Below are 25,803 nucleotides of genomic sequence, written 5' to 3'. Positions count from 1 at the left end.
GAGTCTTTTGATGATTTTTGCTTTGGCAGACTCTTTTTATTCTGAACGCGAATTATTTCAGCTATATAGAACCTATTTGCGGCAGTTCCTTAATCTACCAGAAATTGTTCCCAATGTGATTTCTTCTGCTCTTATTTATCTCGTTGCGAGATTGAGTTTAAAGTCATTAAGAAAAAAGGATATGATTTGGACTTGTCTAGACAAAAAATCTCTACTGTAGAATCAACACATGTGTGATTTGTTCATGTTAGCTGTGCTCATAAATGCGTGTTTCTTGTGACTATATAGCTAAAGAAACTTCAGCGTACAGTTTACATAGTATTGACAGACCTGTACGCTGAAGCTAACCCCGTATCGAAAGTCAACCAGAGTCTTAACATATTTATGTCACGCTATAAATCAAAGAAAGCTCATTTTCTGGGATACATTTCTACACATATTGGTGAATGAATATAAAATACTGCATCGGGGATTATTTTAAGGTTCAAATGTTTCAAGTGCATCTTGCAATATACGAAAATAACTCTCATCAGTCTGAAATTCACAGTTTTGACGCCATTGTCACTTTGTCACGTGACGAGTTTTCATTTGGATTCTTTCAGATCGACCTTGACATTATTTGCTGAAATTGTAAATATTACTTTCGTTTTCTGAAATCTATAATTTGTGATTAACAACTTACGTCTGGTGGATTTTAAGACTGATTTCAGTGTGAATCCGGTAGTTTTAAATAATATTTACTTTGAGTTTGTATTTACACTACAATTTGTTTACAAAACAAGCCAGAATAATCTGAAATACCGGGAAATGTCATTCTGAATTTGAAAACACTTGAGCACATGGTATGTTACTAAAAATAGAAATAACCTCATATGACCGTGAAATCTCGGGAGATTCGCATTTCAAGTAAGTCTGTCACATCGCTGTTTTTCTCGATATGTAAAAGCAGAATAGATAAATTTTAAATGTTTAAGATAGTATTTTGTGAAAGATTATATCAGTTAAATGTAAAAAGTGTCAATCTTTCCGATCAAGTGGTTGATTTGGGACAATAACTGCATTTTAAAGCTGTTTTCGACCGGTCTTTTTTAACTGTCAACTTTTCGGGAATTTCTGGTTGACTTTCCTAATGGGGTTGGTCCATAACTATAAAGTCGCGCCAGTCAAAAATCATAAAAAGCGACATTTAAAGTTATGGTAGCCAGAACTAGTGACTATATGTGACGTCGTCAGCGAAAATCAGTCTTGTGTACGCTGACGTTTATGTCGGGAAATCGCGAGATAAAAATCTTGTACGATAATGCGCTGGATATTTCGTCTTTTTCATACAATTTCTCGGCTAATAATTTATGACATGCTTTGAAAATTTCCACAATATAGCATGAATATGTCCTTTAAACACTGGCACAATTGGTGGTTTGTAATCCGCATATTTAATTCAAATTATTCCCCTTGAAAGACACTGTTTCGTTTGAGCAGTTCACAGGTAGCGCAACCTGTCTCGTAGTGTTCATTTTCAATGGCTATTAAACGCTGTAAATCAAAATGACATCGTGTACTAATGGATGTCTTCAATCGAAGAAGGTTCAGAAATGATATTTCCACATGCTTAAAATAGGTAAGTGAAAGATATATGTGTATTTTGGCTTTGTGACTAATTTTCGCGACTCGCAAGTTTGACCCGGAAGTAAACTGTACGATAGCAACTGAATTGTTTACATGAAATGGTGGAAGATTTAAATTTGACTTTAAAATATCATGTCTCAATTTGTTAACACAAACACTATTCCATGTGAAATTTCACAAGACCAGGACACTTCGTTTTTAAATTAAAATGATTTATCGAATGTAAATGAACTTTATTTTGAAACTTCTCACCCCGCTACTCAAGATTTGTTTGATGTGGTAGATGATTATGAAAGCACAGGAGTTTGAAATTCTATCAATATAGCTAATCTAATGGCTAAATAAAAAGAAAAAAATATACCCCTATATAGTATAAGACTAGTCTTTATACTATATAGGGGTATAATTTTTAGCTCATCTATTTTTTGAAAAAAAATTATGAGCTATTGTCATCACCTTGGCGTCGGCGTTGGCGTTGGCGTTGGCGTTGGCGTTGGCGTTGGCGTCGGCGTCCGGTTAAGTTTTGCGTTTAGGTCCACTTTTCTCAGAAAGTATCAATGCTATTGCATTCAAACTTGGTACACTTACTTACTATCATGAGGGGACTAGGCAGGCAAAGTTAGATAACTCTGGCGTGCATTTTGACAGAATTATGTGCCCTTTTTGTACTTAAAAAATTGCAAATTTTGGTTAAGTTTTGCGTTTAGTTCCACTTTTCTCAGTAAGTATCAATGCTATTGCATTCAAACTTGGTACACTTACTTACTATCATGAGGGGACTGGGCAGGCAAAGTTAGATAACTCTGGCATGCATTTTGACAGAATTATGTGCCCTTTTTATACTTAGAAAATTGACAATTTTGGTTAAGTTTTGTGTTTAGGTCCATTTTATTCCTTAAGCATCAAAGCTATTGCTTTCATACTTGCAACACTTACTAACTATCATAAGGGGACTGTGCAGGCAAAGTAATGTAACTCTGACTGGCATTTTGACAGAATTATGTGCCCTTTTTATACTTAGAAAATTGAAAATTTGATTAAGTTTTGTGTTTAGGTCCACTTTATTCCTACAGTATCAAAGCTATTGCTTTCATACTTGCAAGATTTATGAACTATCATAAGGGGACGGTGCAGGCAAAGTTATGTAACTCTGACTGGCATTTGGACGGAATTATGGGCCCTTTATACTTAGAAAATTGAAAATTTGGTTAAGATTTATGTTTTGGTCACTTTACCCCTAAAGTATCATAGATATTGCTTTCATACTTGGAACACTCACAAACTATCATAAGGGTACAGTAAAAGGACAAGTTGCATAACTCTGGTTGTCATTGTTACGGAATTATGGCCCTTTTTTGACTTAGTAACTTTTAATATATGGTTAAATTTTGTGTTTCGATCCACTCGAAGTATCAAGGCTATTGCTTTCAAACTTCAAATACTTACATGCTATCATGAGGTTACTGTACCTGGCAACTTGAATTTTACTTTGACCTTTGAATGACCTTGACTCTCAAGGTCAAATTATTAAATTTTGCTAAAATTGCCATAACTTCTTTATTTATGATTAGATTTGATTGATACTTTGATGAAACTACTCTTACCTGACATACCACAATAGACTTCACCCAAACCATCCCCCGTGCCCTCCCCCCCCTCCCCCCCTCCCCCCCCCCCCCCTAATTTTTTTTTTTTTTTTTTTTTTTTATAAGATCATCTCACAAATGACCACCACACCCTCACACTATACCCCCACCCCACCCCCCCACCCCCCCCCCAAATTTTTTTTTTGATTTTTTTTTTTTTTTTTTTTTTTTTTTTTTAAGATCATCTCACAAATTATCACCACACCCTCACACTATACCCCCCCCCCCCGATTTTTTTTTTTTTTTTTTTTTTTTTCGCTTTTTTGGAAGATAATGTAATAAATGTCCACAACCCCACACTATACACCCCTCTTCACTCCACTCCTCCCTCCTTTGTGATTGAAAATGAGAGTCCCTTCACCTTTAAAAAGAAAATAGATGAGCGGTCTGCACCCGCAAGGCGGTGCTCTTGTTTTATTTAGCCATTAGATTAGCTATATTGATAGAATTTCAAACTCCTGTGATGAAAGTGACCTTGAGTCAAACCATGATGAGTCTGATATTGATATTGATGTAGAAGCTGTCAAAAAAACATCAGATACTGCGTTTATTGAAAAGTCTGAACTTCATGTGGCAAAAGCTGATAAACAAAACAAATTTAAGGTTGACTTTTTTAAAATGTTTAAGCACAAATTTAATTAATAATAATTATTATAAAAAAAGTGTTATGTAGATAAATAACCAATAATTTGATATTCTACAGGTTGGGAAGTTACGGTCTTGGCGAACAGCATTCTCACTTTCAGTGTGACAACTGTTGCGGCCAAAATAAAAACAACATATTCATCTGGTACCTTCTGTGGAGAGTTCTTGTAGGTAATAACAAGCCCTTAGTTATTGTGTTTTTGAGAGCTTTTTTTAATGTTGAAAAATTAATTTAGCTTAACCTGTTGTTAAAAATATTTGTTTGCAGTAATGCAATTGCAAAATGGTAAAGCATCTTGATATATAGTAAATATGTTAAAAAATTACTCTGGTATCAATCCCAAAAGGAAAATTCTCTTAAAATAATATATTGAAATGAGTCAACATTTTTGAGTCAGTCAATTACTACAAAACACATATTCTTAATTGTAGCCTGACCTTTTTTAATAACTATTTTTTAACATTTCAGGTTTACACAGAATCATCACACGAAGCTTTATGTTGATAAGACATACAAAGTTTAAACCAGATTGGCACTTTGGCATCTGGAAGTCAAAGTGGAGGTAAATTTCTTATCACAGTATGGTGTATGTGACCTGCATGATCCTTCTTGATTAACCTTGTTTGCATTTCCATAGGTCTATCCAGTTGTATAGTTCTGCCATGTAATAAAATATAAAAATGATAAAACATAAATCAATTAAAAATAGTGTGTAGGTACTTTATGTCTTGTAACAGGAAAATAAATATTCATTTTAATAGTTTCAGCTGTTTTATTGGTATGAAATTCTTGATATGGCAAACAAAATCCCATGCAAAATCATCCTTCAAACTTTGTAGTTTTCTATTGAAACATCAACAACAACAAAATAATAATTTGATAATAGAAAAACTATATTTTGCAATTGTTTCTTAATTAAATGGTAATCTTGATACAGAAACTTCACTGCAGAAATGTTGTCTGATGTCGCTGCGTCTGTGGGGTTATCGTCAAGGATGGGCCACAACATACCCCAGCTTGTGGGGGACTCTTCAAATCCTGTTGTTATCTAAGACAGGAAAGATTACCTTACAACATTGTTTCACCACATAAAGAATGTCACCAAATTTCATTAATTTCCATGTGTCAGCGGAGCATCCCGATGTTGTGGAATGCAGGAAATTTCGTGACTCACCAGTAGTCAGAATCACTCTCAGGAAGGTCTCGAAAGTGAATGTTAATGTGAGCTGTGACAACCTGCCATAAGAAATGTTTGTGAAAGGGCTTGATCTGGACCATCAGTGGTATTTATTTGAAAACATTCGTGAATTCTGTCGGATAGATGAACCAAAAACTTGACATGTCCGAAACGCGCAACTGGTGAGCAACAAAAAACAGACTGTGCCCCCCAAAAAAGAAGATGCATTAAGATGCGCAACTGATCTTCTCTGATGGTGCCACAACAATTACATACATCATGTATCAGTGTTTATTTTGGCCAAGGTATTGGGTGATATATTTTCCCACAAACAATGCAAAAAGTCCTCTATTCCTAGGAAAGCTAAAACATGTATACGATTGCTAAATGTGTCAGTTGATACAGGTTTTGAAATGTTCAATGCAAACTTTTGTTGTTCTAATTGCACAAGCTTGTTTTCAAGTTTTTTATATCTCATATTTACAAAACAAAAATCATTTTTTCCATGTAGATCTAACCATGCAATTGTTTTCACCTTATGGACACAGACTGCCTATCAGAAAAACTGGGAAAAAATCAGTGTGAATATTGTATTTATGTTTTACAATGAAAATCCTATATTTTTGTTTTTTGCTACATTGTTTCCATACTAACAAAAACAAACAATTTTTATGTTTGAGTTATTGTTTATTTTGTCTATTTTTATCTATCAGAAATAATGATAAATAATGATTATTTCATTTAGTGAAACATTTAGTATCCAAGTGTACTTTCAACCAACACTTTTCAATGCTGTGTTTTTCCATTCTGATGTGTTTGAGGTTACATTATACTTAAATACACATGTAACTGAATAAAAAAAAGGAAATTGTTCATGGAACACACACATTATTGATTTTTATCGTTTAACTAGTTACAAAACAGTGAAATTAATGTTGTGTTTGCCTTTAAACAAACACTTGATTGAAAATACAATTCCTAGATTTATAAAAGGCGTGATTGTGTGCTCTGGTGATTATTAACATGTAGATTGGTTACCATAGCAACACAAATGGTACATTTTAAATGTCCATAATGCGGTTGTCAGTTTATTGCACTATAATTATGTATTTGACTAAAGGAAAGATTATTGTTTTAATAAAACAACGTGCTTGTTGTTTGAAAATTTTCGTTGTTTTTTTGTATTAAATGATAACTTTTAGTGACGGTAAAATGTAGGGTTGGTCACTTTGGAAGGTCATAAAATTAGTTTTTAATGTGATAAATAAAAAATCTATATAATTTTTGTGAACTACAATGTTCAGAGAATCCAAAATTGCCAAAAAGTCAAAATGTGATTTTTTGAACACAAGACTGATTTTCCCAGCTTTGGTCACATATAGAGTGTGGTATTTTCCACATTGTTAACACACAGTTCAATTTAAGTAATAAACGGCAATAGAATCAATAAATAAATATACTCATATTTATACAAAAGTTGTGTTCATTCATTTCAACTAATCTTTAAATATTCAAACACATCATTTAACATTTAAATCATTTCTGATTTAATCCAAACGTTGTCATTGACTCATTCCATCTGTTTTAAAGGGGCCTTTTCACAAATTGTGGAATGTATAGCAGTTTGTCATTAAATGATTTATATTGATAAATGTAGACATTGGATCTAAAAAGCTGCAGTAAAAAACAAGAATAAAATTAAAGAAAAAAAGTTACCCTAAACTCCAATGGGCTCGAACCACTGACCCCTGGAGTAAAAGTCTAACACTTAGAACACTCGGCCATCTGTGCTCATACAATGAGTGATGTATTTTTTACTTTATGTACATGTAAGCAATCCTAGTAGAATCACAATATATAACGACAACAACAGAACTCTCCAAATTATTCAATTGTTTAACTCTGCAACGCTTTATAATTTTAAGGTTTTTAAATCATCAAAAGATGACTAATGAATTTTTTAGATCATTGTTTATGTTAATGTTCAGTATTACTGTTTCCTCAAAAATCTCATAACTACAGGGGAAATTGGCAAATCTAAAACAATTTTTTTTTTGTCAATTAAGAAAATGTGAAAAGGTCCCTTTAAATACAGAACATGCCATTAAATGCATGTGATGCTTTTTTTGTAGAAAATATAGTTTACTGTTCAACAAAAAAAGGCTTCCGGCGAGATGGAAAATTTTGGTGTACTTGAAGTCAAATTCTAGTAGGATATAAAACATGTGCCAACTGTGATACCGACCAATTTTCTATAACAATGTTTTTTTTTCCTTCTTTGGACAGGTCAGATAAACGAACCCGGAACGGACCCATTCCCAAAAATGAACCGGACCCGTCCCAATTTTCGGAAACAAAAAAAATGTTTTTAGTTTTATTTGTTTATTCTCATTTGGGAATTTTTGAGTCCCATTTGGGAAAAATATATACTTTTTAACATTAACTAAAAAAAACACTGTAAGCACTTTCATGTACACTTGAATGCCGTAAGACTAGAGGGTTGTTTATTGTTTATTGTGTTATTTTCTTTATACTTGTTTGTTGATTTAATTTACAATAAAGAGAATTGAATCAGCAGGATTCATAATGCACATCTTGTATTCAGCAATTTAAAAGGGTAAAATAATGCAACTAATTACAACACCATCTGTGTTCCGATAGCATGTTGTTTGTGCAAGACTGTGAATAAAAGTTTATGTTGCTTTTCTGTGTCATTTAAAGCTGACAAAGTTAAACAAAGTCATTAAAATACCATTTATCAATTGGTACAATTCACAACTTGATTTTTTCCAAGTGGAAGATTTTGCGATTCGTTTTTTCCCAATTTGGTGATTTCACGACGCAAAAAAATCCCAATGGCATGGGTACCAGACCTGTTCCCAATCGGGTGAAAAAAATCACTGTCTATAATAAATTTTTATTTAACTTACACTTGATATGGTGCGACAAATTAAAGGTATATTAGTGCACTTAGCATTTTTAAACCACCATTGCAATAGGATTCAGGGGCGAAGCCAGCCATACGCACTTAGGCACGTGCGTAACATCATACAGAAAAAATAAAATTAAAACATGGCCAAAAAAGCCTTAAAATAAAAGTGTATGGCTATCGCCTATGGCCTTAAGAGGTTAACCTTAATGTCCGTGATAATTCTTGAAGTCTGACAATCCTGGTAGATTTTAATGTTACATTATTCCTAATGAGACAGTGTAATATTTACAATAATAAACATATAATATATTTAAAACACCACTAGTTAATCCGATGTAGCTCAGAGGTAGAGCATGTGTCTCACAATCAAGAGGTACCGGGTTTGAGCCCTGGATATGACATATCTTTTGTATGCTATATGCCCCTGAAGGGTGGCATATAGTTTTTGAACTGGCCGTCAAATATAATCCTATATATATTATCCGCTATTCACAGACAAAGGAAGGTGTGTACTGTACTCCGTTTTATCTTTTTGGAGGAAAAGATTCAGTTTCTAAGCAAAAGTCATGGACAGCCGTTGCTGTGTCAGATCCAAGTTACATCGGAAAACTTATTAAAATCCACACAGTTTCCACTTAACATTTGGAGTCATGTGAAGCAGCTCATAACTTTTGGGCTGTTTTGGACGGAAAGCAGAAGGATATAGCAAGCTGCCTGTCTGCCGCTCATGAGTAGACAAATACTTGTTGCTATACTGGAGACAATCATTCTGTTCGGAAAACAGAATATCCCTATCCGTGGCCATGAGGAGGACAAGGGTAACTTTACCGCATTATTGCAACTGCAGGCGAAGCACAATTTAGTCCAAAGAGATCACCTGACTGACTGCAGTACCCGCAATAAGTACACATCTCCAGATATATTGAGCTGATCAGCATCTGTGGAGAGCTCATCAGCAAGGAAATCGTAGACGCATGTAACTCGGCTCCAATATTTGGCTTTATAGCGGATGAAGCAACAGAGCGGCTTCAAGGTAACAAATGGCTCTTGTCTTGAGGTACGTACCAAAAGATATTTACACAAAAAACATATAGTTACAAACCCCTTATAGCGGCTTCATTGTACGTCACGCTTTCTACTTTAACCACTGCCGCCACAACCTGTGTAATGATGTATACATAATCGGTTGATTAATAATGTGAATGCCTCATTTTGCATATTTACTTGCTTGCTATTATCACATTCTAATTGGGATACAAAATACATACATGTAATCAATACCTATTAAATTCAATATCGCATTTTGTTTTTTATAACCGTCAAATATTTAGTTAAAGATTCTATATCTTTTTTTTGAGATAGTTTTTATATAGTTTATTCAGTTTTAACGGGTGAACACACATCTTTAGTATAAATTTTTAAACAATAATTTTTATGACAAGTGATTTTGTCATAATCGTCATGACCATATAGCAAGCTCAGTCCAGAAACAAAAAAGATATATTCCTCCCCAAAGCTGAATGTTATTTGGTATTTTTAATGTGGCAACATTGTGTTTTGTTGTTCAATATTTAACATAATTAACCCAAGAACAAACGTTTAACATAGCCAATGAATGTTCCAGCTTTCAAATGGTTAATTTATCATTCATTGCCATTTCAGATATTTTGATCTGAGTCGAGGGAAAGTATGTCTTTTGGCTTTTGCCACAGGCAGCGCCACCACCACCGCTGACGCTTTCCTAAACAACCTACATGCTGCCGGAGTTAACGTCCCTGCAATGAGAGGCTAAGGCTAAACATATCTGGTTGTCATTGTGGTGTCAAAGCCCGCATTCAACAAGTAGTTCCAAGAGCACTTTATACACATTGCAAAGCACATTCCTTGAATCTTGCTATTATACAAGCGTCCAAAGAGCCCTGTGCAAGAAACATGATGACGACCTTCCATGAAATTGCATTTTGTTTCCAGTACTCAGCCAAGAGGTTATTAGGGTTTCAAGAATTCCGTAGCAATAGTGATGATGATCGGGCTGAGATGGACAGGAGGCCCAAACTCAAAACTTTGTGCAAGACCCGGTGGGCGGCCAGAGCCGATGCCCTTTTCACATTCAAGGCTTTATTTGGAATGGTTTTGCACACGCTTGAAGATTTAGCCCAACACAATGATGCAAAGGCTGGCGCTTATAAAGCAGCTATTACACGGTTTAGTTTCATTATTACACTGGTGGTTGTAGAGCATGTTCTGTCTGCGTGTGTGCCGCTCTAAAAACAACTTCAAGCTACTTCATGCGATCTTCTACAAGCTGCAATGGAAGCTGAGAACGTAAAAACATAGGTAGAGGCAGAACACAACGAGCCCCTTGTATGGCAGGCATTGTTTGAAAAAGCCGTTGAAATGGCAAGCTCTTTTGATGTTGAACCTACATTTCCACGTGCACGGCGACAGCAGAACTGCCCTAATGCACCGGCTGCCCCCGCATTTGACTACTGGAGGGTCAATATGTATTGACCATTTGCGGACCTTTTACTTGCAGAGCTTCAACAACGGCTTTTACAAGGAAATGAAAGATATACCATACAGTACCTATTACCAGATCGTGTCGAAGACCTCAATTATCAAGAACAAATGCAATCTTCTCGGCAGCACAGGCGGACCTTGAAGTTAACATGGAAACATTTCATAGAGAATGTCAGCGTTGGAAATTCAGCTGTGAACAGACACAGATTCTATCTACGCCTTCTCTGGAAACCATGCTGCTCGCTCTACCGGAAGACTTGTATCCGAATGTTGCTAGGAGCTTCCACCTGTTGCTTGCGATGCCAGTATCAACTGTCTCGTTCAGTACCATGAGACACCTTAAAACCTACATGAGGTCAACTATGACTACTAAAGCATGTCTGGACTTGATCTCATGAATGTTCACAGGGATAGGGATTTGAACGCAGCTAGAGTTGTTGACCTACTTGCACAAAAGAGGAAAAGGCGTTTGGCACTTATTTTTCATGACAATTGAACTGGTAGATTTATACACAAGCCAAGCTAAAGAATAATGACATACAATGTTAATCTTTTGAGAAATTAAACCACAAAGACAAATAGCAGAAATAAAGTTTGAACATAGTATTATCATTATTAGTTTATTACGTCTCATGACTTCTTGGTCTGTCACAACAAGTGAAAGCATAAATCAATACAAGCCTTACACCCTCGAAAATACCCCATACCAGGATCTTGATTATAAGTAGGTGTTCTTAACATATTATCAGAGGTGTTAGCATGTTGAATTGTTTTGGGTTAATATGTTTCACCTTTTTACTGAGTCTACTGACTGCATTCATGTGTATATAAATTTGTAATTTATAAATACAAAAACTAGCAATAGAGAATAGTAATGAGTTAAGTCCCATTCTTATGTAAATGAGTCTAATACATACATGTAACTAATAGCCAATGATTAAAAATATTATCATGGTTATTGGTTATTGAACAAAATTATATTTAACAAACAGTATTACCGTAAGTACTCTTAAGTTTTAGGACACTCTAAAGTCTGGACACACTCTTGTTTAGCCAAAATAATTTATTTTCGTGACTCTTCATTTTCAGATATACGCATTTTTGTCTGTCATGAATGCCTCTAAATTTTTGGACAGTATATTTTACAGCACTATTTTACCAGATTTTGGCCCTGTATTCGGTTATCTTGTGACACTTTGATCATGAATCTTTACTATCCGATTAAGGTCATGAAACCTGACAGATATGCATGACTGACGGCAATGAGACCATAACATTTTTGTAATTGGGTAAATTACCATTTATACCGGTAGAAATCAATCAATTCACCCAACAGCATTTGAAATGATATCGTCCAAAAAAGGAAGCAGTATGTACAATGTGTGAACTTTTTTGTTCTGTATCATTTCAGGCAAGAGTTAGCACAGCTGTGAATTAATATTTATTTTAAAGAAGAAAAGAGGAGTTAATCACAATAAAATTATTTCTTTTATTTTAATAAAATTATAATTTTTAGACAGTTAAATTTTGTCCCTTAATTTTTAGCTCACCTGAGCACAACGTGCTCATGGTGAGCTTTTGTGATCGCCTTTTGTTCGTCGTCTGTCGTGCGTTGTCCGTTGTGCAACGTCAACATTTGCCTTGTTCACTCTCTAGAGGCCACATTTATTGTCCAATCTTCATGAAATTTGGTCAGAAGATTGGTTTTAATTATATCTTGGAGGAGTTCAAAAATAGTTACGTTTGCTTGAAAAACATGGCTGCCAAGGGGCGGGGCATTTTTCCTTATATGGCTATAGTAAAATCTTGTTAACACTCTAGAGGCCACATTTATTGTCTGATCTTCATGAAACTTAGTCAGAAGATTCATCCCAATAATATCTTCGATGAGTTCGAAAATGATGCCCGTTGGTTGAAAAACATGGCCCCCCAGGGGGCGGGGCATTTTTCCTCATATGGCTATAGTAAAACCTTGTTAACACTCTAGAGGCCACATTTATTTTCCGATCTTCATGAAACTTTCTCAGAAGATTTGTCCCACTGATATCTTTGATGAGTTCAAAAATGGTAACCTTTGCTTGAAAAACATGGCTGCCAAGGGCCGGGGCATTTTTCCTTATATGGCTATATATGGCTATAGTAAAATCTTGTTAACACTCTAGAGGTCGGGCGGGGGTCTGTCGGTTCTTTACAGTCAGTCTGTCAGCAGACAAAAAGTTGTCCACAGATGTCGCTTACACTTTTCAATGTTCACTGGTCAAACTTGCAGGTAGTGATTCTTATGAGATGAAGTACCGTATTGAATTTACAATTTTTATCAACCTGCGTAAACAATTAATTAAAAAAGTTTATTTGTTCCATCCTGCAATAACAATTAAAAGTTATGCTTTTTTCTTTCACTAAGAGAGTTTATAACATAATGCTACATTCAAAGTCCGGGGAGGGGGGTATTCTTCGTTATATATAAGTATTGTGACTAAGTCTAGTTATTGTTCAACGAGCGTATACTGAACTGCCTAATGTTATCTCAATATATCAATATGCTCACCACAGAATATTTATGTGGGATTTTTTTGCATTTTTAAGGTAAAAGTCATCATCATATACATGTAGCAAACTCGATCAAAGGCCTGGCCAGGAGTAATGCATAATGTTGTATAGAGAACGAAAACATGCTGAGAGAATGGCCTTCGAAGCCAATCAAAGGTGAATATATCACATCAAATGTGTGTTCATATTCTATGCCAAAATAAAACACATAAACAGGGCTTTTCACTAGATATTATTTTGTCATCTTCCAAATTATGCATAATTTTATTGTAGTTTGAAGTGTTATTTTTAGCTTGGCTGTTTTTTCTAAGAAAACCAGAGGTATTGTCATAGCCAGCTTGTCCCCCGTTCGCCGTGCTAAAACCTTAACATGGGATCTAAAATCAAAGTACTTCTACCTACAACTTTGAAACTTCATATGTAGATGCACCTTGATGAGTTCTACACGCCACACCCATTTTTGGGTCACTAGGTCAAAGGTCAAGGTCACTGACCTCTGAATATAAAAAAATTCTGACAAGCTTTCATTTATTCAAAACTGCACCCACAGCCGAGCGTTGGCACCCGTTATGCGGTGCTCTTGTTAAAACTGTGTAGCTCACCAAAGCACAATGTGCTCATGGTGAGTTTGTGTTATTGACTTTTGCTCTTCATTGAGTTTGTGTCCTTGGTTGTGGGTCATCAACATTTGCCTAGTTTTCACTCGTAAGGCCACATTTTTCGGCAAATCATGAAACAATTAAGCTCAGAACAATACTTTAGTTTTGATGATATCTCAGTCTTTTTTTTTAAATGGTTCTAGCTTGTGCCAAGTGTGGTGGAATTTTCCATCTATGAATTAATATAGAAACAATTGAACACTATAATTCACATTTATGGTATGAAACTTACTCAGAACAGAAAATTGTGTTCTTAATGATTTCAAGCCAAGTTTAAAAATAGTTCCAGTCAGTTGTAAAACATGGCTGCCAGTGGACAGGGCAGTTTTCCTTATATATTGCTTTTGTGAAACCTTGTGAACACTTTAACATTCACATTTTTTAGCCAATGATCATGATACTTGCTCAGAAAGTTTGTTCTAATGGTATCTCACCCAAGTTATAAAATGGTTCCAGAAACATAAAGGAAACGCAGAACAATTCATTTCCTGCAGGTCTCAGGTGAGCACTCTAGGGCCAATGTTCCTCTTCTTAAATGTGTTATTATTCAAGGAATGAGTTCCAAGCCATGGTTGTCAGATTGCCTTAAAATGTCCCTTTAAGTAATGTAATACATTAAAATGTCCTTATTCCTGGGTGTTATGGCTGAAACCTATGAAATAATTTACCATTTAATTGATATCACAGAAAGAAGAAAAGTTTTGTTTAGTGTATATTAAATGCATTTTGTAACAAGTTTTTAACTGCGGATATCTTAATTTGATTGTTCTAGTGTTATATTTACTTGGCTTATTGCATGTCCAAAAATGCACCATTTGTACGTGTAAGCATCGTGATTTAGTGTTATTAACACAATTGATGCCTAATGCACTCTAATGCCATCGCATTAAAGCTTTTGGTGGGGATATTATTATCCTCTGCCAAAGGCCGAGGGATATAGAATTGGGGATATAGAATAGTTGTACGCCATCTCTGTCATTTCGTCTGTCAAAATATTTTGAAATTGGCCGGGTAATATCAATTCAACGAGTTTGCTTGTTTTTTATGATTTCTAACTAAAGTGTTGCTTATACAAATAGTTGTACATTTCTACATCCCAATGAAGTGGGAAGTGTTCAGTCTGACACATTCTGTCTGTTTGTCGATTTATAAAAATGTAGGTATAGTTATCTTGTGGCTTTTGTTTTTAACTGCTTTTAAATTACTGGGTGGATCTATTGTTGCTCTGGCATAGTGGATATGGTGTCCACCTAGTGACTGGTAGGTCACAGTCTGGCATAGTGGATATGGTGTCCACCTAGTGACTGGTAGGTCACAGTGCTCTGGCATAGTGGATATGGTGTTCACCTAGTGACTGGTAGGTCACAGGTTCAATGGCATAGTGGATATGGTGTCCACCTAGTGACTGGTAGGTCACAGGTTCAATGGCATAGTGGATATGGTGTCCACCTAGTGACTGGTAGGTCACAGTGCTCTGGCATAGTGGATATGGTGTCCACCTAGTGACTGGTAGGTCACAGTCTGGCATAGTGGATATGGTATCCACCTAGTGACTGGTAGGTCACAGTGCTCTGGCATAGTGGATATGGTGTCCACCTAGTGACTGGTAGGTCACAGTGCTCTGGCATAGTGGATATGATGTCCACCTAGTGACTGGTAGGTCACAGTCTGGCATAGTGGATATGGTGTCCACCTAGTGACTGGTAGGTCACAGTGCTCTGGCATAGTGGATATGGTGTCCACCTAGTAACTGGTAGGTCACAGTCTGGCATAGTGGATATGGTGTCCACCTAGTGACTGGTAGGTCACAGTCTAGCATAGTGGATATGGTGTCCACCTAGTGACTGGTAGGTCACAGTGCTCTGGCATAGTGGATATGGTGTCCACCTAGTGACTGGTAGGTCACAGTGCTCTGGCATAGTGGATATGGTGTCCACCTAGTGACTGATAGGTCACAGTAGTTGCTCTGGCATAGTGGATATGGTGTCCACCTAGTGACTGGTAGGTCACAGGTCCAATCCCCACTGTAGGAGCGTTCTTTATTGGTACAAAGTATAAAAATCTTGATAGGCAAGGAAAATGTTTCATCTTGAACCATTTTGATTCTTGAATGGAAGAAAATCGAAATGGATTAGCCTCCATAAGAGCTTTGTCATGAGATTTCATTATTGGTGACAGCAAATTGTACTTGTAAGGCTTGCATACATTTATGAGTAACATATTTTGACAATTTGTGGCTTGAAAACCAGAAGTTATTTATTGAGCCCTTTACCAAATGTTAGTGGTTTTAGAGATTAGAGATATGTATAAGAGCTAAGTTTTATTTAAATCTGTTCTTCTCTGATTAACAAACATGATGTAGCATATGCTTGGAATTTAATAAATATTGGCTGAAAGTCATTGCCTGAAGTCCTTGTAAAGTTAAGTTTGAAGATTGCTGGATACAAGAATCACCATAAAAAATTAACAACTTTGTAAACAGAGAGTAAACTTCTAGCATAAAAACTAAAGACATGTACTGTTATTTTATGCTTTCTGGTGGTTTATAGAGAAATATCAGTGAATTAAAACTGATAATTTCACTGTTTCAAACAATGAAAATTATCAGTGAAAATTATCGATAATTTTCACTGTTTATGTTAAATGACGTCATTTTTTTGACGAAATGACGTCATTTTCCCAACGAAATTCTTTAGTTAAACTCTCTAACAATGTATATAAACTGTGAAATAAAGCATAAAATAAAAAGAAAATTTGTTGGGTTTGGTGGATTATTGATTTAAATTCACTCGTGATCATATAAAATATATATTTTTACTCGTGGCTGTGCCACTCGTGAAAATATTATTTTCTATGATCACTCATGAATTAAAATCGATAATCCACTGAATCCAACAAATATCCTCTATGTTATTTTGTATTTTTTATTTAAAAATAATATAAGTAGATTGCACTGCAGTAGTTTACTTGCAAAGTTTTATCATTATAATATAAGCGGCAGTCATTGATTTTATTTTGAGTAATGTCACAGTTACACAAAAGCTTCTTATCCAATTCCCGCTGGATTATGTAAATGTCACTTCATCTCTTGTGACTTTATTCCAGATTTTTGTTTGCATGTGAATCACAGTCCAAGTGGTTAAGCTGTTTACTCCAGCTATTACCTTGGCTCGTGTCAAACTGTAAAAGATTTCCAGAGGATTTAAATCGAGACAAGAAATGTGGGGACTGTAAAGTTCACAGATAGAAACCAGTCTAATTTGACTTCAGGAAGAGTGAATGGAGAATCAATAGCATGTTAGCTTCAGTGAACTTGAATACATATGAATATAAATGTAGCATTGTATCATCAGATGCTACAATTGGTGGAGACCTGAACTTTTTTGACGTTGTTTTCTAAATGTTTTTAAATATGTACATTGGTTATGACATGTATACTGAAATTGGAATCAATAATTTTTACTTAATATTTCTGTGCGTTTTAATGTTAAAGATTATTTTTTCCACCTATTTTTGATCTCTTAACGTCTAAGCTGGATTTTTGTTAGAATTAAATCAGGAAGGAATTAATAATGATCAGAAGGATTACCGGAATAATAATGTGTTGCCTGGAAACTAAATAAAAAGGAAAAGTTTGGAAATTTGAACAGATATCATGAATTATTTGGAAATTGAATTATAAGTTATTATGTTAGAATTACACTGAATTACACTGATAAATTAAAACTTTATTTTTTTTTTTAACCAGGTTTTTAAGGAGCTTTAAAATCCTGGCCTTGAGTATAAGTGATATGATTCATACAGTACATGTATTTTGCAGAAGATTATAAATCCATATTGAAGTTGAGAAAATCAATGTTGCTGTACTCGAACGATTGTGGATGGATATAAAAATGACATTAAATGAAACATGAATCAAAGTATATGTATAATTATGTCTTATATGATTTTATAGCCTTTACCATCCTAATACCACACTATGGGCTTTGGTAAGGGGCAGGGTGCACTTTAAGCCCTTAGGCCATAACATTCATATTCTTCCTGTGGCAAAGTTTAAATGTATTATGGATCATGTATTTAATGTATATATTATATATTCCATATTACACGTATTTTCTTTCAAAAGATCATTATAACAAAGTAAAAAAACAAGTTTCAGTTTTAAAAAATTAAAAAAAGTAAATTTATTGTTACTTCAAATAACATTTGTTTTGTAATAATATGTGATCAGATAAAAAAAAGGGTATGATGGGGGTCCATAGAGGCAGGGTGGGACCTTGGGGTAGCCTGGGGAAAGTCAGTATTGAATCTGTCTTTTACTCAATATTGCTAGCAACATAGTTACTGTAATAGTTGAAAAGTCTGGTCAAAGACTGCTTTATTATTTGCGGTTATTGTTCTTTCTTAATGAATAAATTGGATAGCTGGTTTCTGTATGTTTCAATATTCCTGCCTTTAGTTGTAAAGTTCTTGAACAAAACCTGAGAATTTAGAAGAAATGTGTTATTTATTTGAAAGTACTTTGTCAAAAGGACTTCTGAAGTTGTTATGGCTAAATAGCACCTCTATTTCTTCCCATCATCATTTACAACAATCAGTTTGGTGGTATTTCTCTTCGAAATATCAATTTGAAATTAAAATTTGATTTTCAGAAAGTTATGAAAACAATTTTTGGGGTGTGGTATTTATAAAATATCTATGTTGTTTGAAAGATTGCATATTACATTTTATTAAGTAACCTTCTCACTCCATACCAAACACAAATGCCCATTTGCGCATAACATTACATATGATCCTTGCACTGGGAAAACTGGGCTTAATGCATGTGGGTCAAGTGTCATCCAAAATTAGCATGTGCAGTCTGCACAGGCTAATCAGTGAATACGCTTTCTGCTTTTATGGTATTTTATGTTAAAAGAAAGTTTATTTTTAGCGTATATCCCACTTAGGCAGAAAGTGTCATCCCTGATTAGCCTGTGTAGACAGCACAGACTTATCCGGGACTCCACTTCACAAACATGAATTATTACCTGTTTTCTAAGAACGCAGCTCAAATATTTCTAGCAAATCAAACTTGAGATTCGTTTGTTATGGTTTGTTTTGCAAAGTAACTTTCTCGCAATGTTAGTGACTGTAGTATTGGTCTTAAAGCTACTAGGAGTTGTATTGATAACTCTTGTGACAAGTTGCAAATGTAGACCTCGGAAGCAATGGTGTGTTGACATGGTGTGAAAATAGTACATGAATATTTATGTGAATATTCTGATATTGTAGTTAAAATAATAATTAGTACATGAACTAACAAAGGACATGAATGTCCAATAGTGGGAAAAGTGTTGAAATTTTGTGTTACCATAATAACTAATTTGTAAATTTAGATGACATGTGTGCCCATATATATATATATATATATATATGTGTGTATGTGAATGTCCAACAGTGGCAATGGTGTTAAAAGTTGGAATATTTTTCAGTGATATGAAAAGTGTGAATTAGGCTTCTTTTCATGTCAAGGACCTTTAGAAATAAAAATTACAGGTAGGGTTTTTTGGTGAAATATTAGATTTTAACATAAAATGTCTTAAAATATTAAAAATCCCTCAGTTTTCAGAATTTTGTTTTTGAAACCTTCCGGATTGTGTTGAAAATTAAAATAATAGCTGATATACAGGAAGAAACATCACATATGTGAGCTCTGAAAGTCCTTTGACTTTTGTTATTTGGGAACAAAACATGTGTAAGAGAAACTGTATGACTGTAACAGATATATGACAGATACATTTGTATTGCAATTATAAAGTTCCCAGGAAGTTTATGCAGTCCTTATTTCTTCACGCATCCAATTAATAACCTATGCAATAAATATGAAAGAAAAGTAAACAATTTCAAAGAAATGGAATGGGGATTGGCCCTTATTTGTAAATGCATTAAATTGATATCTTTTTCTATTAATACAAAACAAATAGTTTATTTACCATGAATGCCCCTGCATCTTTATTACAAATAATGATACATTTTATTTCCCTATCCAATCAAAGTCATAACTTAAGGGTTTCATTAAGTTTGAAGTATGCAGAAAATTGCCAAATGAAGGAGAGCAATTTATTTTTCTTTAAACAAAAAAAATACAATACAGATTGAAAGAGCTGTCAGGGATTAGCCTGTGCAGACTGCATACATGTAGGTTAATATGGCATGACACTGAACACACATGCATTATACATGTAGGTTAATATGGCATGACACTAAACACACATGCATTAATCCCAGTTTTTCAAGAGAAAGGCTCATGTCAAGATATTATAAAACTGGTATTTCCCAGGAACGGCCAGAAGCAAGGAGGGGAGGATGGCGCCTTGGAGAAGCCCCGTAAGCCCGTAGCAGACGGCATGGTGATTATTGACTGCGGCCCTTACCTCCGACGGTGTGGCCTCCACAAGTCAGTTTTTTGTTCCACCATTTTGGGAATGGGGTCATGTTCCTTCAGATTTGGACAAAGTGTGCCATTTTGACTCAAATTTGAAAATAAGTGTTATTAAACTTTTCTATTTTTCCTAACAACTACTTAAAAAGTCGGAATAAAAGTGTTTTTTGTATCATATTGACTAAGGTTCAAATTCAAGCTGCATGGGAGATAAACTGTTAGGATATATAAAAAAAAGCCCATATAATGTTTAAACCTCTTATTGGTAATTTTGAGGTAAATATATAAAATTTTAACCATTTGGAAGAGTCTCTATAACAGCCCTAAATTTGACCAAAAACAAAACTCTCTGCAGGTGCATCCCAAAGGACAGCCGGACAGCGTGGTTTGTCAAGGACATCTGTGGGGTGATCTGTGTGATCTTCACATGGCTGCTGGTCCTGTATGCTGAGTACGTTGTCATGTTCATCATGCTGTGGCCCAGCCCGAGCGCCGGGTACCGCTGGGGCAACGCGATACTCTTCAACATGTTGGCTTTCCTGGCTGTGGCCTCCCACGCCAGGGCTATGCTCACAGACCCGGTAAAGTATTTGCAGAGTTTCTTATGATCCTTTTTCTTGTGTTTCATTATCTAATGATTCATTATTTCATGATCCTTTATCTTGTTTTCCTTTATATCATGATCCTTTATTGTGTGTTCCATTATATCATGATCCCTAACTTATGATCCATTATCCCAGGATCAAAATTATCTCAGGATCCTTGATCTCATTATACTTTATCTAGAGTTCCATTATCTCAGGATCCTTTATTATTTGTTTCATTTAATCATGATCTTGTATCTTGTGTTCCACTATATCATGATCCCTATCGCATGATCTATTATCTCATGATCCATTATCTCATGATCCTTTATCTCATTATACTTTATCTGGTGTCCAATTATGTCATGATCCTTATCTCATAATCCTTTATGTGTTGACTATATTAACTTTGATTTGATTATACCTGCGGAAGCAAATTTCTCCTAATATTGGCTTGACCCAGCTCGTTGGTTTGTTTGTTGGAGTCTGTCCATATAAAATATAAAAAATATTGTAGCAATTCTTTGAAAACAGCAAAAGTCAGATTTGGTTGTTTTTCAGGAATGTAAAATTCATGTTATCCATAAAAATTGAAGTTATATTTTGCCAGATGTTTTTACCGTTGATCATCGTATACAAAGTTATTGAATATAATAACATTGTCAATGCAAGCATGTCATAAATAACTTCTCAGACATATATTATTAATTTATTATAGACCATTGCTTCTATTGTAATCTGTTCAGTGTAAAATATGCAATGTGTTGAAGTGGATTCAGTCTCTAAAAGACATGTTCTGGTGTTTGACTTAACTATACGCAGTTTCTTAGTTACATCTTTTCAATGTAGGTTGTCTAAGACTATTTGTCACCTTACTTATACTTTATGATTGGATATCAGCATTATCGATGAAGATGGAGGAGAAATAGGTTTTATTTCAATACTGTATATATAAAGTATCATTAAGTACATGTATGACATATAGTATATGAATATAATATAATCAGAGATGAAAAAGGTGCATAATTAAGCTACATATATAAATCATCTAAATAATAAAAGTAAAATTCAAGCATTACTTCAATTGCTTGTAATTCTGAGTTGGAAAAAAAATGAAAATTACACACACACAAATAAGACAGTTACAAAAGAAAGAAAAAAGAAGATGACATTTTCAGTATCAATACACAATAAAGTATGTATTCATTGCACCTACGTACGAAAAAAGGCATAGAAAGACATTTTCAATTAAGTAACTGTACTTTATAAATAGTATTTGTAGCAAGTTGTAAAGACTACAACAATTGGAGATAAAACAGATATATACATGTATTAAACACATATACATTATATATACAATACAACTCAATTGCATTGTAAGAGGTTGCAAAAAGGAACAGTAATCATCAAATTTAAATATTTAGTTGTGAGAAAATAGCACTGAACACATCGTATTCTCTGACAAAGAATTCTATGTTGCTGTTGTTTATGCACCCGGTAGGGTGGCATACAGCATTTGAACTGTTTGTCCGTCCTTCCGTCGGTCGAAAAACTTAAGCATTGCCCATATCTTTTGATAGCAACTTGATATTTAGCATGCATGCGTATCTCATGGCGCTGCACATTTTGAATGGTGACAGGTCAAGGTCAAGGTCATCCTTCCATGTCAAAGGTAAAAAAAAATCAAAGTGGCGCAGTAGGGGGCATTGTGTTTGTCATTTTGTTTATTGATATTTTTCTTAAGTTATCATATTCATACTTTATGTATTTCTTGGCTCCTGTTATGCTTGAAATGCATTTATTCATTTTACTTTTGTAGAAATATAGCTTTAAAAACAAAATAACATTATCTATGGCTCTAGCAGAGAAAAATTGTCTTATTCATGAAAGGAAAAGATTGTCCTGGTAAAATTGGATAAATAATTGCTTGAGATATTTTACATTCCCAGAATAAAAATGAATGTTATTAATTGTCCTCACTTTGTTTTCAAAAAGAACATAATGGATCATCAGTTATTTTTAATCAGGTTTTCCGAAGGAAAAAACTGGTTATTAGATTGGCGAATGCGGGTGGGCTGGCTGGCTGGCTGGCTGGCGGGCTGGCGGGCTGGCAGGCGGAACAAGCTTGTCCGGGCCATAACTATGTCGTTCATTGTCAGATTTTAAAATCATTTGGCACATTTGTTCACCATCATTGGACGGTGTGTCGCGCGAAATAATTACGTCGATATCTCCAAGGTCAAGGTCACACTTTGAGTTCAAAGGTCAAAAATGGCCATAAATGAGCTTGTCCTGGCCATAACTATGTCATTCATTGTGAGATTTTAAAATCATTTGGCACATTTTTTCACCATCATGGGACGGTGTGTCGCACGAAAGAATCACGTCAATATCTCCAATGTCAAGGTCGCCACGACATAAAATAGATTTAAAAAAAAAAAAACTTACAAAGGGGGTTAATTTTGTTTGTTCATTTCAAAAGTTCAGCTTGAGTTTTCTCCCTTTATCAGATTTTTTTTTCACAATGAAAACCTGGTTTTGTGACAATTTTGTCCCTTGTCATTTTATTTAAAAGAAATTTTGTTCCAAGTATCCTGTGAATTATTCTGTATTGGAACCACTGAACCTTTACATCATTGGTTATTAAAATGGGTAGCTCAAATATGCAATTCCATTCTTTTTATGCCCCCAAAGGAGGGCATATAGTGTTCAGACCGTCCGTCTGTCTGTCTGTCTGTCTCTCCGTCATACTTTGCTTTTAGGTTTTGCATTTAGGTTTCGAAGATGCTCATAACTAATTTACTTCTATGTCGCTTCAGATAGCAACTTGATATTTGGCATGTATCTGTATCTCATAAAACTGCACATTTTGAGTGGTGAAAGGTCAAGGTCATCCTTCAAGGTCAAAGGTCAAATATATGGCTTCAAAGCGACGCAGAAGGGGGCATTGTGTTGCTGACAAACACATTTCTTGTTCATTAATAATAGCATTGGGTTTAGCACACCATTTTGCTTTTACTGATGGCTGTTCATTATTTTTATTTAGAATGGTGTATAGCCTTTTTGCTCCAGATTCTTTTTTCAGTATACTTTGTTATAATGGGGGCCGAAAAGGTTTGATATTTTATTGGAAGGGACAACATATACAAAATACCCCCACTAAACGAAGTTTAGGGGGGCATAAAAAAAAGGAGTGAGCTTGTCTGGTGGTCGGTCGGTCTGTCGGTCAGTCTGTGTCTGCTCTCTAATTCAAGTAGTTTTCATCTGATCTTCACCAAACTTGGTCAGAAGTTGTATCTACATGATGTTTAGGCCAAGTTCGAACATGGGCCTTGTAGGGTTAAAAACCAGGTCACGGGGTCACTTTGTGCGTTTTAAACATTCAGCATGTTGTCCACTCTCTAATTCAAGTAGTTATCATCAGAGCTTCACCAAACTTGGTCAGAAGTTGTATCTATTTGATGTCTAGGCCAAGTGCAAACATGGGTCATGTCAGGTCAAAAACTAGGTCCCCCACTAAACGAAGTTTAGGGGGGTATATAGGAGTGAGCTTGTTTTTCGGTTGGTCGGTCGCTCTGTCGGTCAGTCCATGTCCGCTCTCTAATTCAAGTAGTTTTCATCCGATCTTCACCAAACTTGGTCAGAAATTGTATCTAGATGATGTCTAAGTCAAGTTCGAATATGGGTCATGCCGGGTCAAAAACTAGGTCACTGGGTCACTTAGTACGTTTTACACATTCAGTATGGTGTCTGCTCTCTAATTCAAGTAGTTTTCATCCGATCTTCGACACACTTGGTCAGAAGTTGTATCTAGATGATGTGTAGGTGAAGACCAAACATGGGCCATGCAGGGTCAAAAACCAGGTCACGGGGTCACTTAGTGCGTTTTAAACATTGAGCATGGTGTCGGCTGTTTTTTGTGAAGACAACATGCAAAATATTCTGTGTCAATGCGGTATGTGGGTGTATTCGTCACGTCTGTGACAAAGCTCTAGTTTTCATAAATGTATCTATTGCTCTTGTTACTGCTGTATAATGAAGGAAATTTATGTTTAAATTGTACTTTCCATTTAATTCATCCACAAGCGTACTTCATATCTATTGCTCCTTCTCTGTGACACAGGCATACATATCTGTTACTCCATCTCTGTGACACAGGCAGACACCATATCTATTACTCCAGCTCTGTGACACAGGCAGACACCATATCTATTACTCCACCTCTGTGACACAGGCAGACCCCATATCTATTACTCCACATCTGTGACACAGGCAGACCCCATATCTATTACTCCACATCTGTGACACAGGCAGACCCCATATCTAGTACTCCACCTCTGTGACACAGCTTACTCCAAATCTATTACTCCACCTCTATGACACAGGCAGACTCCATATCTATTACTCCACCTCTGTGACACAGACAGACTCCATATCTATTACTCCACCTCTGTGACACAGGCAGACCCCATATCCATTACTACACCTCTGTGACACAGGCAGACTCCATATCTATTACTCCACCTCTATGAAACAGGCAGACTCCATATCTATTACTCCACCTCTGTGACACAGGCAGACCCCATATCCATTACTACACCTCTGTGACACAGGCAGACTCCAAATCTATTACTCCACCTCTGTGACACAGGCAGACACCATATCTATTACTCCACCTCTATGACACAGACAGACTCCATATCTATTACTCCACCTCTGTGACACAGGCAGACCCCATATCCATTACTACACCTCTGTGACACAGGCTGACTCCATATCTATTACTCCACCTCTGTGACTCAGACAGACTCCATATCTATTACTCCACCTCTGTGACACAGGCAGACCCCATATCCATTACTACACCTCTGTGACACAGGCTGACTCCATATCTATTACTCCACCTCTGTGACACAGGCAGACACCATATCTATTACTCCACCTCTGTGACACAGGCAGACTCCATATCTATTACTCCACCTCTGTGACACAGGCAGATTCCATATCTATTACTCCACCTCTGTGACACAGCTTACTCC

At 35.5% G+C, this 25,803-nt stretch overlaps 1 protein-coding gene and 1 long non-coding RNA gene across 3 annotated transcripts in view; both read left to right on the top strand.

Annotated features, from left to right (window-relative positions):
* LOC127846535 (palmitoyltransferase ZDHHC3-like) overlaps positions 1-25,803 on the top strand; it is a 43,069-nt gene that overhangs the window by 402 nt on the left and 16,864 nt on the right. Inside the window, exons 2-4 of one of the 2 annotated variants that reach the window (XM_052377892.1) lie at positions 13,134-13,253; positions 20,079-20,195; positions 20,536-20,761. In XM_052377892.1, coding sequence (XP_052233852.1) covers positions 13,198-13,253; positions 20,079-20,195; positions 20,536-20,761 — 399 coding nt within the window. In that variant the 5' untranslated portion in view covers positions 13,134-13,197. The remainder of the gene's footprint in view (positions 1-13,133; positions 13,254-20,078; positions 20,196-20,535; positions 20,762-25,803) is intronic. The other variant, XM_052377893.1, reaches the window with a different exon arrangement.
* LOC127846545 (uncharacterized) lies at positions 1,450-5,680 on the top strand. The gene is made up of 4 exons (XR_008033547.1): positions 1,450-1,618; positions 3,976-4,088; positions 4,387-4,480; positions 4,856-5,680. It is a non-coding gene; the product is annotated as an uncharacterized LOC127846545 (long non-coding RNA).

Source organism: Dreissena polymorpha, chromosome 9 (assembly GCF_020536995.1).
Source record: "Dreissena polymorpha isolate Duluth1 chromosome 9, UMN_Dpol_1.0, whole genome shotgun sequence".
NCBI classification, from domain to species: domain Eukaryota; kingdom Metazoa; phylum Mollusca; class Bivalvia; order Myida; family Dreissenidae; genus Dreissena; species Dreissena polymorpha.
This window is presented reverse-complemented; position numbering and strand designations above follow the sequence as displayed.